The sequence below is a fragment of the Lathamus discolor genome, chromosome Z (genome assembly GCF_037157495.1).
Source record: "Lathamus discolor isolate bLatDis1 chromosome Z, bLatDis1.hap1, whole genome shotgun sequence".
In the NCBI taxonomy this organism is placed as follows: domain Eukaryota; kingdom Metazoa; phylum Chordata; class Aves; order Psittaciformes; family Psittacidae; genus Lathamus; species Lathamus discolor.
In genome coordinates this window covers 26,402,633-26,418,058 of record NC_088909.1, presented here as the reverse complement: position 1 = coordinate 26,418,058, position 15,426 = coordinate 26,402,633, and the positions used below count along the sequence as shown (strand labels likewise).

The 15,426-nt window shown below is 58.6% G+C and overlaps 1 protein-coding gene across 1 annotated transcript in view; it reads right to left on the bottom strand.

Annotated features, from left to right (window-relative positions):
* Window positions 1–454: 454 nt before the first annotated feature.
* Window positions 455–15,426, bottom strand: part of LOC136005930 (hydrocephalus-inducing protein homolog) — a gene marked incomplete at its 5' end in the record, with an annotated part of 48,470 nt that continues 33,498 nt past the window's right edge. Inside the window, 16 exons of the mRNA XM_065663820.1 lie at window positions 455–715; window positions 833–913; window positions 2,243–2,431; window positions 2,752–2,830; window positions 5,722–5,850; window positions 6,209–6,318; window positions 7,826–7,990; window positions 8,728–8,877; window positions 9,273–9,464; window positions 9,552–9,679; window positions 10,528–10,664; window positions 11,553–11,686; window positions 12,413–12,543; window positions 13,001–13,178; window positions 13,946–14,083; window positions 14,950–15,159. Coding sequence (XP_065519892.1) covers window positions 455–715; window positions 833–913; window positions 2,243–2,431; window positions 2,752–2,830; window positions 5,722–5,850; window positions 6,209–6,318; window positions 7,826–7,990; window positions 8,728–8,877; window positions 9,273–9,464; window positions 9,552–9,679; window positions 10,528–10,664; window positions 11,553–11,686; window positions 12,413–12,543; window positions 13,001–13,178; window positions 13,946–14,083; window positions 14,950–15,159 — 2,412 coding nt within the window. The remainder of the gene's footprint in view (window positions 716–832; window positions 914–2,242; window positions 2,432–2,751; window positions 2,831–5,721; window positions 5,851–6,208; window positions 6,319–7,825; window positions 7,991–8,727; window positions 8,878–9,272; window positions 9,465–9,551; window positions 9,680–10,527; window positions 10,665–11,552; window positions 11,687–12,412; window positions 12,544–13,000; window positions 13,179–13,945; window positions 14,084–14,949; window positions 15,160–15,426) is intronic.

Here is a 15,426-nt window from a genome sequence, read left to right as displayed (position 1 = left end):
TGCCTGGGATTGCCCTGACCCAGGGCCAGGAGCCTGCACTCGGCTTTGCTGAACTTCATGAGGCTGGCCACCTCTCCAGCATGTGCAGGTCCCTCTGGATGCCATCCCTTCCCTCCAGCGCGCCGGCTGCACCACACAGCTTGGTGTTGTCTGCAAGCTTGCTGAGGGCGCTCGATCCCACTGTCTGTGTCAGCGACAAAGATGTTGAACAGGGTCTGCCCCAACACCGACCCCTGACAGACACCATTCGTCACTGGTCTCCGTTTACACATTGAGCCATTGACCGCGACTCTCTGTGTGCAGTCATCCAGCCAATTCCTTGTCCAGCGGCTGTGCATCCAGCGAATTCATGCCTCTCCCGTTTAGAGACAAGGACGTCGTGTGGGAGGATGCTAAATGAAATTTATTGGCTCCAGAGAGCACGAACGTGGCGGGAAGGGCCAGGGGCAGCTGGTCACTTGCGGGGGGAGGCCAGGCCCCGGAGGTGGTAGATCCAGGAGCCGCCAGGGCAAGAGACCACCAGCCTGCTGGTGACAGGAGCCGGGCCGCCCGTGAAGGAGACGGTGATGGTGGTGCTGCTCTTGGCGCGCAGCATCTCGGGGGCCCTGACGCTGAAGGCCGGGTGCTTTACGGCATACTGGAACGCAGTGGCCCTCGGGAAGACGTTCCTGAAGGAGATGGAGGTGGTGCCGCCGGCTGGGATGAGGAAGGGGCCCTGGGGTTCAGGGGGCAGCGCAAGGCCGATGAGTGGGATGCAGTACTGCCCGCCCAGTGCAGAGCTGAGCTGCAGCGTGGCCTTGGCTTTGCCCAGGTGGCAGGGCTCAAAGGTCACTTCCACATTCAGCTCCGAGCCCCCAGCGCTGGCGGGTGCCGCACTGATGGATTTTGCCGTCCGGAAGTCGGCACAGTCGGTCTGCGCAGGGGAGACAAGAGACCATGGGGGGTTGGTCACAACAGCAGAGCCAGCGCCTCGGGAAGAACACGATGGTCCCCTGGCCCTGGCCCGTCCCACCCAGACCATAGCCCTGGTGAGTGCCTGCGGTGAATGGGCACGAGAAGTGTGCAAACGTGCCCAGCAGGAACAACCCTGCACCCAAGCCCCAAGACTGCCAGACCTGGGCTGCAAGCGGGAAGCAAGCCCAGGCACCACGGGGCCTGCAAAAGCAGCTCCAACCAGGGCAGCAGACACGGGCCCGCAAGGGAGGACAAGCCCACACTAGTGGGAAGGCCCCTGGGCTCACATGGCCACCCTGGCTCTGCCAGGCCACGCCAGAGGCACTCGGACCCCCTGGTGGAGAGGGCTGGTGCTGGCCAGAGGAGCTGCCTCCCAGCCAGAGCCCCGGCAGCCCGGGCTCACCTGTAGGAGGTACTCGGTCTCCTGCTGGGCAAAATTCCGGATTTTGGTGGTGATGGTCTGACGGGAGCCCAGCGTGGTGCGGAAATACACGGGCTTCTCTGGCCTGCTCGAGGTGGCTTTCAGCTGCAGGTTGTAAGACAGAGAGCCCAAGTCGCTGCTCTGGAGCACCAGGTGCCCCGTGCTCTCACCCGTTTTCAGGGGCTGATACTCCAAGACAAGATCCGCCTGGGAGGAAGGAAGGAAAAAGCCACGGCGTCAGGCACAGGCAGGGAACACGTGTGCCTGAGAAGGGGGCAGCTGGTCCCTGCTCTGCTCAGGCAGCGCTTGAAGGCTGGGCTGCCTTCCCCGCTCTGACTCCCTCTCTCTCGGGCACAGCCTTGCTCCTTCTGGGGGACGGTTCACTCAGGGACAGATCCCAACAGCTCAGAGCCCTCCAGCATGATGCCAGAAGCTGCCCACCCTAAAAAGCCCCTGTGCTCCCCCAGGGCACACACCACCTCCTGTCAATGCAGGCTGCAGACAACCTGGCCGCGGGATCAGGCTTGTCCTGCAGTCACTCGCACCTGGAAGCAACACATTAAATGAGGGGCACATGGCACAAGGGCCTGCCACGTGACGCCCAGTGGCGGCGTGTTACAGGGGCCAGCAGGGCAGACTCCACCAGCGCAGGATGATTCCCACTGGGGATATTCTCGCACACTGCTCCCTCTCTACGTCATCGGCAGGGAGCTGCCACCACGGAAAGAGGCCCCACATGGCTCCTTTCAGGCATCACCCTCCAAGAGCCCCCCCTCCGGCCACGAGTAGGGAGAGCAGAGTGAGCCGGAGGAGCTTTGCTCCTACCTTTGACTGTGCAGGAACAGTAAAGTGCTGTGGAACGCTGACGTCCGGCACTTTGCAGTTGATGGCAAATGTCACCGGGACAGGCAGAGGGTTGTCCACCTTGACGGTGGAGGACACTCTCTGCCGAACGGCGGTGCTCATTTCAACAGTGCCGATGGGTCCCGAAGCCATCACCTTGAAAGTCACCATGTGGAACAAGTACTCTCCGGTTGTCTCGCTGAGGAAGGTCACCTGAATCAGACAGAAAGGGAAGTGCTGCTCATTCCACACAGGAAAACAGACCCGGAAGAGCCCACCGAGCTCAGCGCCCTGCTTCCAGGAATGGCTATGAGCACCCAGCGAGGAGGAGTGCAAGACCAGAGAAAGCACCTGTGGTATTTCATAGGACCCGTGCACGTGGAGGTATGAAAACGGGCGTGTAGCTTCTCAGTGAGCCAACAGCTCCTTGAAGGGCCCTGCAGACCAGTGTCCTCACTCACCTTTGCCCTGTAGACTCCTTCTTTGTAGGAGAAGAAGGTGAGCTGGTAGTCCTTCTTCGCAGAGCTCGGCACGTCGATGTATGAACACCCCTGCAGCACGGAACTGCTTTCCAGGTTCTCTGGTTTGAGCATGTCAATAACCACCAGGAACCTGCGGGTGAGAAGGACGCAGTGAAGGTCAACAGGAAGGACTCCCATAGGATACCCATCGTGCGGGGGTACAATACAGTCCCTCTCATCCTCAGTGCCTCGGGCACAGGGCGCCAGCTCTCACCCCCCTTGGAGGAAAGCCCTCCAGGATGGCTCTGCACAGGCAGAACGTGGGTATGGCCAGACACAGCCAAGGAGAGGGAAAAGCTTTCAGGAGGGAGCTTCCAGGCACTGGAAGCTTCCTTCCTTGTGCTGCTGCAGGGATTGCTCATGAGGCCAGACTCCCTGGGCTGGACTCACCTCTGTGGTCTCTGCAGCCAGTTGGACACAGGGATGAGCTCCGTGTGGGAATTCCTGCACGGAACCTGCCGGGAAATGGCCCCTGAACACCTGGGGGCTTCAGCAGTTCCTTCCAGCTGGTAGCGTAAGCCTGTCCCGTCCGGCAGGGGGAAGAAGATGGAGCCCTACAGACAACGAATAGGACAAGTCGGCTCTGGAGCACCCCTGGACAGTCCCACGCCTGAGGCTCTCACTGAGGCAGCTTTCAGCACGTCCAGCTGGCAGAGCTGTGACTGCAGCCCTGTCCCGCGCAGGAGGAGACAGACGCCAGCGTCGCACCTGCTCTGAGCTGCTTGTGAGCGGGTGCGTGGCCCACAGGACACGGCACAGCTACAGGACACAGAGGCATCATCTCTGGGCAAAGCAAGGAAACACGGGCCCTGCAGCAGAGCTGCTCTGCACATCCCAACACTCCCTTACTGGCCCCACTCACCTGGGCATGTCCCTGCCAGCCTGTGCTCACGCAGGGACAGCCGTGGGTAGGGGGTGGCCGTCCCTGATGAGCTCCATTGCCTCAGTCCTGCTGGCCTTAGCCCCAACAGCGCTGACCAGAGAGCAGCCTGTAAGCTGGCACAACAGGGGCCCCCAGACATGGGCCATGGAAAGCTCATATCCATGCTCATTCTGGGTGCCCGTGCATCCCAGACACCTGCCTCTGCCTCCACAGCAGCTGAAAGCTGCAAGACTCCTCACGCAGGCTGTACGTTAAAGAGATGCTGAGCACGTGCGACCCTAAGGGCACAGATCTGCTGAGCACCCTGGAGACTTGAGGCCAGAAATCTCTGACCTGGCCCACTGTAAGGCCAGCTGGAGCGTGACAAGGAGCGGGACAAGGACCCGGCAGCTCCAGCACCACAGAGCCCTTCTGAACTGACCCCTTGGATTTAGGAGCTTGTTGCTGGCCTGGCACAGAAAACATTGCAGAGGGGCCAGTCACCCCTATGTGCCCAGCCTGAGACCTGCAGGAAGGGCTCCTCCCAAAGCTCCTGCATGACCCTCAAGAGATCTCTCTCGTTTCCCACCTGCCTGCTCACGGCCAGGACGGCACTGACAAACTGCAGGGCAGCTTTGCCCTTCTTGCTCCCTGCAAGCTGCAGAAAGACACCAGCCAGGTGCTGCTGGCAGAAGTGGTTGTGCCCGGGGCTTGGAGAGCCTGTGCAGCCCGTGCGCTGAGCATGGGGGTCTCTGAGCCCCCTGGGCTGCCACAAGCAGCGACCCAGAGCTACGCAGAACAAACTTCATTTCTTGGCCTGCAGAAAGCCTGGCTTTTTACGTTAGCTGCTCCAACACGTTTGGTGCTCAGTCCCGACTTCCCATCTGCCCTTTGCCCGTGCCTGGCCCCCAGCCACCACAAAACCCAGCTTCCAACAGACAGCACAGGACACCTTCAGCTTGGACAGGACCTCCAAAGGTCATCTCGGCCAACCTCCTGCCCAAAGGAGAGTGACCTACGAGGGTCATGCCACGAGGGTCAGCACGCTGGCACAGCTCACCTACCTGATGCTTCTTGTTCCCACAGCTCATGGTTAGGGGTCTGTAGGTGACCTGGTAGGCCTTTTCTTTTTGCCTGGCCTCCAGATGGATAAATTCAGGCCCTTTCCAGTATTTCCCCTCAACAATGGGCTGCAGGGTCCAGGCCTCGCTGCTCGGGTTCGACAGGAGGATGGTCTGGCTCTGCTTCTCACGCACATTGCAGCTGAAAGTCAGGGTCTGCAACAGAGGAGCACAGAGGCTGCTGGGTCGTACCCACAATCCTTGCCACTCTTCTCACGCTGGCTCTACACCAGGTCCTGGAGCACGGGGAGCAGCTTTTCCTTGTCACATGCAAAAATTACACTTTGGCCACAGCTTTTGGAGTAAATCAAGCTGGTTGTTCTTGAAGAAGGGAGCAGAACAAGCCTTTCGCATGCTGGGTGAAAGGAAACTTCAGGGGAGTCCTGAAAGGAAACTGCTGTGCAAGGACAGATCTGCAGCCACACAGCCCTTTCCTTCATGGGCAGGATGAAGAGGAGCTCCATGCTCTCTTTGGGAGCAAGAGCCAACTGCTCCCAAGCTACCCCCTCCCAGGGGCTGGATGCAGATGCCTTGCCCCTTCCTACTGCTGAATGCCCTCCCCTGGCCCGGCACGGGGGAGAAGTGTGGCTGCGGGTGCAGTGCTGGGATACAGCGGGGTGGCTCTGTGGGGAGGGTCTCAGGAGAGCCCGGCAGGGTGCTCCCACGGCACGGGTGCTGCAGTGCAGAGCCAGGACAACCGAGCTGCTCACTGGAGGAGCAACACCTCGAACAGGGGAGAAAGGCAATGACAGGGCTCAGGAACTCTGGCAGTCCTGCCCAGCACTTTCTCTCTGGGATACCCCGGCACAAGCGAGTCTGCGCTCGCAAGTGTCCTTCAGTTCCTGCCGTGGGAGAGATGTGGCGCAAATGCTGGGGTCCAGGGGCCCATCCTGTCCCTGCTGCGTTACCTCTCTGGTGCCAGGGGCCTCCACGCAGGATCCTGATAGCGTAAGGCGGAGCGCCTCGCTGCCCGGGATGAAGCACCGCAGCCCCTCGTACTGGACAGCCTGGCTCAGCTTCGAGGGGCGGAAGGTCACAACGAAGGGGACATCCACCCCTGGCCTGATGTAACCCTTCGTGGGGCTGATAGCAAAGTCCGGCTGGAAGCTCTCCACGTCCCACAAAAACCTTGCCAAGGAAAGCACAAGGACAGGAAAGAAGGATTAGCCACGGGGAGCTCTCAAGGCAGGGTAAGTCTCAGCGTGAGGCTCTCCGTCTCTGGTGGGCTTTCCCACCACATCTCAGGCCTGATGCTGAGCCACCTGGCAATAAGGCTTCAGGCTGGGCAGGACCCACTGCACCCATCTCTAAATGAGCTTTTGCTCGTACCCCCTTGCTAACTGCCAGGGCCTGACTGCACGGCCATGGCTGCACGACTCTCCAGCGGGATGGAGAAGCAGAGAGGAGCTATCTGGGCACACTACGGCTCCTCACAACCCTCATCCAAGCAATCAGCCCTCAGAGAGGCGGGGGGGTCCTGCTTTACCTGACTCCTGCGTCGCCCGCGTTCCGCATGACGACGCGCCGGCACGTGTAGCTCTGCCGTACCACGGCTCCAAAGCTGAGCTGGTCCTGGTCCAAGCTCACGAGGCTGCCCTGGCAGGAGCCCCGCACCGCAAAGAGGGAGCGCACCAGCCCGCGGCACTCCAGCAGCACTTCCCCGCTGAACGGCTGCATGCGGCGCTTCGGGGAGAAGGTCACCTCCACTTTGCAGGTGTCTCCTCTGGCCTTCAGCTTTAGCTCCTTGCTGGGCTTCAAGCACAGAACCTACCCGAAGAGATGAGTGGAGACTATTTCATCTGGCAAGCCAGCTGCAGAGCCTCCCTCACCAGACTCAGGGAAGAGGCTTCCAATTCCTCTTCTGTCCGCACCAACACTGACCCAGTCCCACTCATTCCCTCGTAGGCATTCCTAGGTAATACCAAAGGTGTTTTCTGCCATGTGTCCACCTGGTCACGGTGAGGTCACCTCTGCCTTCTAAAGCTTTCATGGAAGTTCCAACAGAGCTGTAACCCTCCCTCTTTCAAGATTCACCTCCCTCGCCTTTCCAGATCTAAAATATGTGGCTGCATCCTGACCTATGCGTCTAAAACAGGTTAGAGGAATTGTGCCGCCTTCTCACTTGTGGCTCTCGGGGAGTCCTGGCACCCAGCTCAGCTGAAGCATTCACACTGCAAGCATCTGCTGGCAGAGCAGTGCCAGCAGGGAGGACGGGGCAGGCACAGGCAGCCAGGGCAGCCCACAGCTGTCATTAGCTACTACCTCCCACCCACAGCAGCTCATCGCTCCCTGCAGGCACGCTAAAGTGCTCTGCAGAGAAGGAATGGCACTTACCCCAGCTTCCTGCAACTCTGGCACGGTGGATGTGACTCTGAGCTTAAAGGCGAGAGGGCCTGCACTCTTGTTGGCTATGGTGACGATCTTCTTCACCGTCTGCCCAATGCAGATGTTTCCTAGCTTCACCACCTTTCCTGGTGGATGCACAACGTCAACCTGAGGCAGGAGGGATTGATATCAAGCCAAAGGAAAGAAGGAGAAGAGGTTTTCTGCCACTCTCGTGGCAGAAACACAAACCATGGTACGCTAGGGAAGAGATGAGGAAATGAGAAAACCATGCTGGTTGCCACCTGCACTTTTAGCATTTAGATTTCATCTCACCTTCATTTCTATGCCCCTTCCTTGGGCCTCAACAGTCAGCTTCTCAGCCGGGGCACACGGAGGCAGCAACAAGCTGTTGTGGCTGTTGTCGACTTTAGGTGTCCGTAGGAGCTGCGCACAGAGGGAAGAGAAACCACAGACAGCATGAGTTTCTGGACCTTCACCACGTGAACAGACTCCCCAGACGAGCCATCCCCTCCCATATTCTTTCCCCCCAGTGGCAGGGATTATCCAAGTCCCTCCACAGCCTGCCAGCAGAGCCGGCTAACCCTGGAATGCCACCGGGCTTTGCCCTGCGCGCTGCCCCCGTCTCCCTGGCACAAGCCTGGGAATGCTGGAGCGCTGGGAATCTCCAGGAGCGTGCACAGACCTTCCCCCTCACCTGCTCCTCAGCAAGGTGCTGCTGGTCAAACTCCAGTGAGTAAACCCCACAGGGGTTCTTCACCACCACTGTCCCCTCTTCCCCATGGCTCTGTGGCAGCAGCGGTCCCAGCTCGAGCTCTGCGGGGCTCAACTCCAGCCGTGGCTCCAGACCACATCCCAAGACCGGCACCCGCAGGCGTTGGCTGCTCTGGCAAATCTGGATCTGCAGCTCGCCCCGGTAGCACTTCTGCAAAGAAGCAGCACAGAAAGCTCCTCCGTGAAGCCCCAGGTGACAGCGCCTCCAAGGCAACAATCGCCCCAGGGTCAGGGGTCTTCTCAGCACCTCTAAGCTGAACCCAAACCAGGCAGTTACTTAGAGCAGGGGCTACAGCATCTGCATGGCTCTGAGTAACTGCGGTGAGTCCTGCTGGGGAGTGTAAGTGGTCAGTTGGCTACCAGATGGATCTAAAACAGCCTATCAGAGGTTTTCACCTAGTCGTGGGGGAGCGCAACGCACGTGAGAAAAGTCTGCTTTCTCAGACACAGTCCTGGCGCTGCAGCACTGGGCAAACATCAGCTGTGTGAAAGAGGCAGCTGAGCTCTCACTGGACAGAAATAAGGATCGTCTTCTCTGCTCAGTGCTTGGCTCTGGTCAAAGCTAGACACGAGACGCTGAAATCTCCACGAGCAATTGAAAGATCCCTGCGACTGTCCCCAGCCATGGAAGCACTTGGGTCCATCCTGTCACACGCTGCCAGTTTCCAAGTCACGGTGGCCACATGCAAACTGCCTTTGGGAATGCTCCACCATTTAAGCTGACTCCCAAACTGCATGGGACCGTGCAGGGGAAACTGAGGAACGGTGGGCACAGGGCTGGCAGAAAGCTCCACGCGGAGGCAGAGCTCATTCCCCGCTCCCTGTGCTGGCCTCCCCTTACCACACTGCCCTGACAGTCCTCCTGGGGGTGACACCCACCAAACTCACCTCTCCCGTGGGTGAAAAACGGACTTGGACATGGCACTGCTGTCCTGGAGCGAGGGTTCCAGCTGAGGGCAGCACCTCAAAGCCACAGGGCGCGGGCCTCATCTCCTCCCGCAGCTTGTCACGCTCGCTCGCTGGCAGATGTTTGTCCACCTGCGCACAGAAACCAGTCGCGTGAGGTCTCCTTGGTCTGCGAGGACAGACCCTCGGTTCCTGCAGTGCTCCGAGATGCTGGCACGGTGCAGGGAGCACCTTCATCCCACCCAGACGTGGCCACCCCTGCCTAGAACTGGAGGGCAAACATGTTGGCAGGGCAGGCAGATGGGGAGGCAGTGTCCTCGGAGGGGGAGGAATGGGTGAAGATGGCAGAGAAGTGAAGCGTCAGCTAGTGAGCACGCCCAGGTGAACCAGCCTTGCTCTGTACCCTCAAAAGCTTCCTCAAGCGAGCTGCAGCCCAAGTGCTCAGGCAGCCAGAGGGGCGGGAAAGCCAAGAGAGGCAAAGAAAACCCAACCGAGAAGTTGTGTGTTACACGTTGTCTGTGCTTTACCTCCTTAACAGCCTCATTCATGCTCATGGACCATTTACAGGGGACCTGGGACGTGTTGTGGAGCTGGATGGTTTCTTCCTGCCACTGCCCACACTGGACAGAGGAGAACTCCAGCCTGTCCCTCGAGAGGCAGAGGGACGGCTCAGCCACAATGGCACGCAGACGGACCTGGAACGTGGGGCCTCCTCTGACCTAGAGAAGGACAGAGCATCCAGTTGAGAGCCCGGCTGACACTCGCTGCTGTGCCCAACCTGCTGCCTGCCCCACAAGCTGGCCTACCTTGATGGGCAGGAGCACATCCACCTTTCCCAGGGGCACGTTGGCACTTTGTGGGTCGAAGCACACTTCAAATGTCTTGGTCTCACAGCAGGGCAGGCGCTTCACAAGGTCCAGGCACACGCTGAAGCCTGAACACAGGAAAATCAAGCAGCTGAGATACACAAGCAACAGGAAATGGCTCAGAAGCACGGCAAGGCCACAGGGGTGTCCTGGCTGGCAGCTCTGTGAAAGACCCCTTTCCATCTCCAGAGAAGCTGCTCTGCTCCCCTTGTCACTGCCCAAAGCAAAAGGATTTTCACAGCCAGAATCCAGGGGTTGCAGGGTAAAAACGAACCACATTGGTTGAGGAGCTCCAGCAATTCCTTCAGCAGGCATCTCAGGGAAGGACGCATACACCTCTCCAAAGGACAATTTCCAACTAAGATACCAAATGCTGTGGTGTTCCCTGGACAGCGGCTTAGAAGAGACGCCTGGCCACCCCTCACAGACAGCAGTCCCCGTGTGACGGAGCTGCAGCCTTACCCCAAGGCCTCTTTGCGAAGCCTGTTTCGATACGGCACAGGATCCCACAGGCCGTTCAATAAGGCTGAGCAGAAGTGCTCTGGCACTAGGAACTCTAAACAAAGCACTTCCGAACCACAGAGGGTCCATCTGGCTGCAACATAAACCCTCAGAGTGCACAAAGAAACTCCGATGGTGCTCACGGGAGCCAAGAGCAGTAGATGCTGAGAGGCGATCACGCTGATCAGCCCATCTGGCCCCTGCAATGACTTTTTAGGGCAGCCACAGGCAGACCAGGTCTCTGGGCACTGCTCGACAGAATTCAGGCTCTTGAACAGGGCACCGGCCAGAGGGGTACTAAGGAGGAAAAAGCTGCCCAAGGAAGTACTCAAATCTCCCCATGCCCAATGGCTCCAGCTGATGTGGCAGAGACAGCCCCTTCAAGCCCCCGTGAAGCCTCTTTACCACTGGTTACCTGTGTTATACAGGACATATCCATCGGCCTTGAAAGATGCAGGGAAGTGCCCGGTGTTGGTGAGCTTCACCATGTGTGTGTGGATGTCACCGGGAACGACATAGCCAAGGTCCAGGACGTATTCGGGCAGCTCAGCTCTGAAAGGAGGAGGAAGGACACTCTGTAAAGCCCAGCATGGCGTGGGGTGGAGAAGCAAATGGAGGGGATAATTCTGTATCCACTGCTGTGAAAACTCAAGCCAAGCCCAGGAAACCCAAGGCCTGACCTGAGCACCCAGTAATAAGACTTGGCTAAGTCATGGGGAGTGCAGGGCCTAGGATTTATCAGCCACCAACAGGATCTTCGAGTCAGTTTAAAGCGGGTACTGGACACAGTTCCTATGCTGTGAAAAGCCATTGCAGAGAAGTCCACTGCGTCTCCACGGGTCTCAATGAAACTGCTAAGCTGGTGGCCGGCCCAAGCCTGAAACTGCTTCAGGACCTTCTCACAGGATTTCCTTGCAGAGGATACCTCCACTGCTCTGCAGCCAGATCTGTCCCCAAAGCAGCGCTTGAGAGTATCGCGTGCAGTAACCAACACTACAAGATTGCTGTGAAGGTCTTTTTGCAGGCAATCCCACTTGGAAAAGCACATAAGGGATTTGGACCATTCCCTGCTCTTCCTGCTTAGTGGGGTCTGCTTCTCGGCACAAAGACACCGGCTTGGAGATGCCCCTTTCACAGCTGGTCAGCAGGGGTGGTGCCTGTGCTGTCTGCAAGGGCTTGCTGGTCTGCACCCCCTCAGCTCTGAGAACAGAACCCAGCAACTGTGGGGAGTGGAGCACCTCCAGAGCTCAGGGTAGCACTGTGCAAGTGAGGACACCGAGCTGCCCACAGGGAGCACGGCGTAGCTCTCAGCATCAGGCCCTTTCGGAAGTCTTCAGCTATTCCCAACTCTGAGACACAAGGAGCTCTCAGGGGCAGGGCTGCACTGCTGGCTGTTACCCTCGCGGCCCCTGGAGACAGGCTACAGGAGTCCCTACTAACTTGAGAAGCCTCCGATGTACACGCTGGTGAAAGGCAGTGTCCTCCGGGGGACGGGAGGCGAGAGCTTTCTGCTGCTCCAGGGCATGTTCCTCTATCAGCATCTCCTCCATCTGCATCTGCAGCTGAGCATCCCACTGAGGAAAGGAAAGACAGGGGCTGGTTAGCCAAGGTCCTTCCCAAGGCACAAGCTTGTCTTGGGTGGAGGATCCCACCCTGCTCTTGTTGAGAGGGGCGACGGAGTCAGTCTGTCTCACTGGTCGGTGTCTGTGACACTTCCTGCTCTCTCAGGCAGGATCATATCCCCACAGAAATGAACTCCAGTGTCTCTGCCTGCCCAGTTATCAAAGCTGATCTGGACAGACACACAAACAAGCCAGAAACCTTCCAAAGCTCCAAGTATGTCCCTGCCTCCAGTCAGTGCCAAAGCAGCCTGGACAAAAGCTCTCCTGGAAAGGGAACCATGAGAGAGCTGGAGCCTCCTGGAGATACAGAACACAGCACAGCCTCAGGCTGCATTCAGGCTGCTGCTTTACGCTCTGTAAACCTGGCAGGGCTTGGCCGGTGAGCAACAAACCCCCCAGCACCGCCCTGTGTGTCCTTCAGAGCACCAGAAACCCAACTGCCCGAGCACAGCTTTCAGCATCTCCCTGGGGTAGTCAGGAGCTGGCGCATCGCCACGAGGGACAACTCCCAGAGGTGGGCAGCCCAAGGGGCACGCTGAGCTGACACACTCCGTGGCCAGGGGTGTGCAGGGAGGTGCCCAGTGCCGGCAGGGCCCTGGGCAGCTGCCGTGGGGCGCAGGGGCTCCAGTGTCTCGCAGGAGGGTGGCACGTGCGGGACAGGGCAGCAGCTCTACTCACCACGGTGCCCGAGTCGTCCACGCGGGGCTCGGCTGCCACAGCCTCCCCCAGAGCAATGGCCTCTTCTCTCTGGCTGCCTTTGTCCAGCTTTTCTTTGGCCTTTAGGAGGATCTTCTCATATTTGGCGTTGCCTGAAAGCACAGGACACCACCCATAGCAGTGGGGCAGCACAAATCCCACGGAAGACGGGAAGCCCCATTCCCCCGACACCCAGACACAAACTGCTCCAGCAATGTAGGGAAAGGAGATCCTGCTGCTTCTCACCCCCACCCGTCTTTCTCGCCACACAGGAGCATCTCAGCCCCACAGCGTGATGCAAACCCAACCCCTGTCAAAATCCCTGCCAGCCTCTATTACAGCTTTCCCAAGCTTTTCTGCCCAGCCATCATCTTCCCAGACCTTGGCAAGCTGTGCACGATGGTTCCTGCGGCAAAGCCCACATGGGCTCATCTGCCAGAGGCTAAAGAAGCAACCAGAGGGCTGACCTTGTCTGACAGCCCTGAAACCTCCAGGCCTGCTGGAGGTGCCTGTGAGCTGCCCTGTGGGCATATGGCATGGGGGAAAGCCGAGCAGACAGGCAGTGTTCACCTTTGATGTTCCTGGGCAGGTCCAAGTGGATCCTGGGAAAGGTCCCCTCTCCTTTCAGGGAGATTTTTTCTGGCTCCAGGTGACCCAGTTGGATCTGGAAAGCCCTGCAGAAGACTCCAGGCACTCCTGGCAGGTAATACACTTTCAGCACTTGCTGCTTGCCAGGTTCAACGTAACCCTGCAGGGCACACAAGAGGGAGGGACGCAGTGTACCAAAGAGGATTCCGTGGAGGGATGGCTCACATGACAGACGCGCTGAGAACACAAGACAGGTTCTCATACATAAGGAAACATCAGACATCACCACCTCCAGCTTTCCTGTATCCAAACGCCTGAGTCTCACAGCTCTTCTGCTCACAGGGTTTACCCTCTGCTAGCCAGAGCCAGGCACAACAAACCAAAGCTCTTTCACCAGCTGCTCTGGAAGAACGGAGAAGGGCCTCTGCTTCCAGCAGGGCCAGCAGCTCCTGGCAGCAGCTTGCAGGAGAGGACATCAGCATGTCACCCCTCAGACGGACAGGCACTGAGGAAGGTGGAAGCCACTTGGCCCTTTGGCTTCCTCTTCCCATCGCAAAAGGGCACCAAGACAGGAACACTGCTCCAGCTCTAAGACACCCAGGCAGGATGACAAGCTGCGATGGAGTGATGCTCCAGTGATGGCACAACCAGAGAGCTCAGCACTCAGCTCCAAAGAGCTCCCGGAGCACTCGTGCCTCCCACTGGTGCTTGCTGTAGGACAGCAGAGCCAGCGGCGCCCAAGGACAATCAGGGGCTCCGTTAGGATTCTGCTCGATGGACCTCCTCTGCCTCTGCAACAGTCGCTCACAGCCCTGTCTCTCCTGGCTGGTTTTGGACGGGGCTTGTGTGTTCATTCCCCCTGTTTTCCCCCAAAACGCTCTCCTGGGCAGCCTGACACAGGCCGGGTGAAGCCCTTGTGCTACTCACCCTGCTGGGCACGACCAGGGGCACGCCAGGCAGAGGGTTGGCTGCAGTGCCTGTGCCGGGGCTCAGCACCGCAAAGGCAAATCCCAGCTTCCCGCTGTTTTGCAGGGTCAGCGCTGCTTCCGTGACTTTGTTAAACACCTGAGGAGAGGACAGAAGAGCAGGAAGTTACAGGCACATGTCTGCTGCCAAGAATTTCATTCCTCTTCCATTGGGTTGAAAGCAAAGGAACACAGCCCAGAAGCAGGGAGCGCACAGGAGAGATGGGCACTGGGCTCTCTGGGTTAGCCTGGGTAGCCCGCGGCCACAGGGTACTCCTGGGCCCTACACAGGAACAGCTATTTGTGGCAGAGGTGCAATAGCAACCATGGAAAGATCAGTAATAAAGCAAGTAGGGGACACAAGCTCTCTGCACTTGAAGGTGTCACCCAACTGCAAGCTGAAACACAGGAGGAGGCATTGGGGCATTTCAGGAGAAAAGGCACCTGCACACAAGTATTTGTGGGCACAACACAAGCCAAAACGGAGGGAGAGAGGGCAACGCACACAGGGCCAACAGCTGGAAACAGCTGTGGGGGTTGTAACCGGAAAGAAGTACAGTGAGGGTTATTCGGGGACATTCTATCCGGCTACGTTGACTGGAAGCCCAGGTCAGCTGCCTCCTTGGTTGATGAATCAGGAGCATTAAAAGAGAGCACCTCATTTGGGCTTTAGGAGCAGATCAGCGGATGGATGTCTCAGGGACACATCCCTCTGCAGATCACCACTGGGATCCTGCCTGCCCCAGGAGGCAGCGTTAGTTAGAGGAGGGATTCCCAGCTTTGGGCGGAGCTGGGGTGGAGATGGCCATTAAACGCCAGCTTGGAGGTATCCCCCAAACGTGTGACTTCCAAGCCACAGAGCCAGCGAAGCAGCTGGGAAGGGCGGAGAGCCCTGGACCCGGGTGGGCAGCAGCCCACCAGTCATGCTTGGAGGCAAGGAGCACTGACAAGAGCAGCGTGCGGTACCTGCAGCCCGCAGTCGATCTCGGTGGTGTCCAGGAGGTAGCTGATGCGCGAGGCCTCCCCACGCAGAGCCACCTCGTAGCTCGGGCCTCCCTCCACCCTGCACAGCGCCGTGACCTGGCTGACGGTGTTGGCGTGGCCGAAGAAGGAGAAGCAGACGCGCTGGCTCTGGCCCGGCTGCAGCTCACCGTGCAGCGGCAGGATATCGAAAACCTGCAGGCAGGGAGGAGAGATCCACACATGGAGCGCGGGACTGATGCAGGAGAGCAGCCTCAGCTTGGGCCAAAGGACAGACGTGGCTGCAGGGGCCTCTTCCTCAAACACAGGCAACATCATCCTCATCTCACACTGCAGCCGTTCCACTCACCAACGGAGAGACCATGGGGAAAACCTTCTCCCACAGTCCCAATTAATGCAGTAGCTAATACACTACATTCATTTGTGGTGTCTCCTGGCAGCAAGAAATTCTCTCTGCTGCAG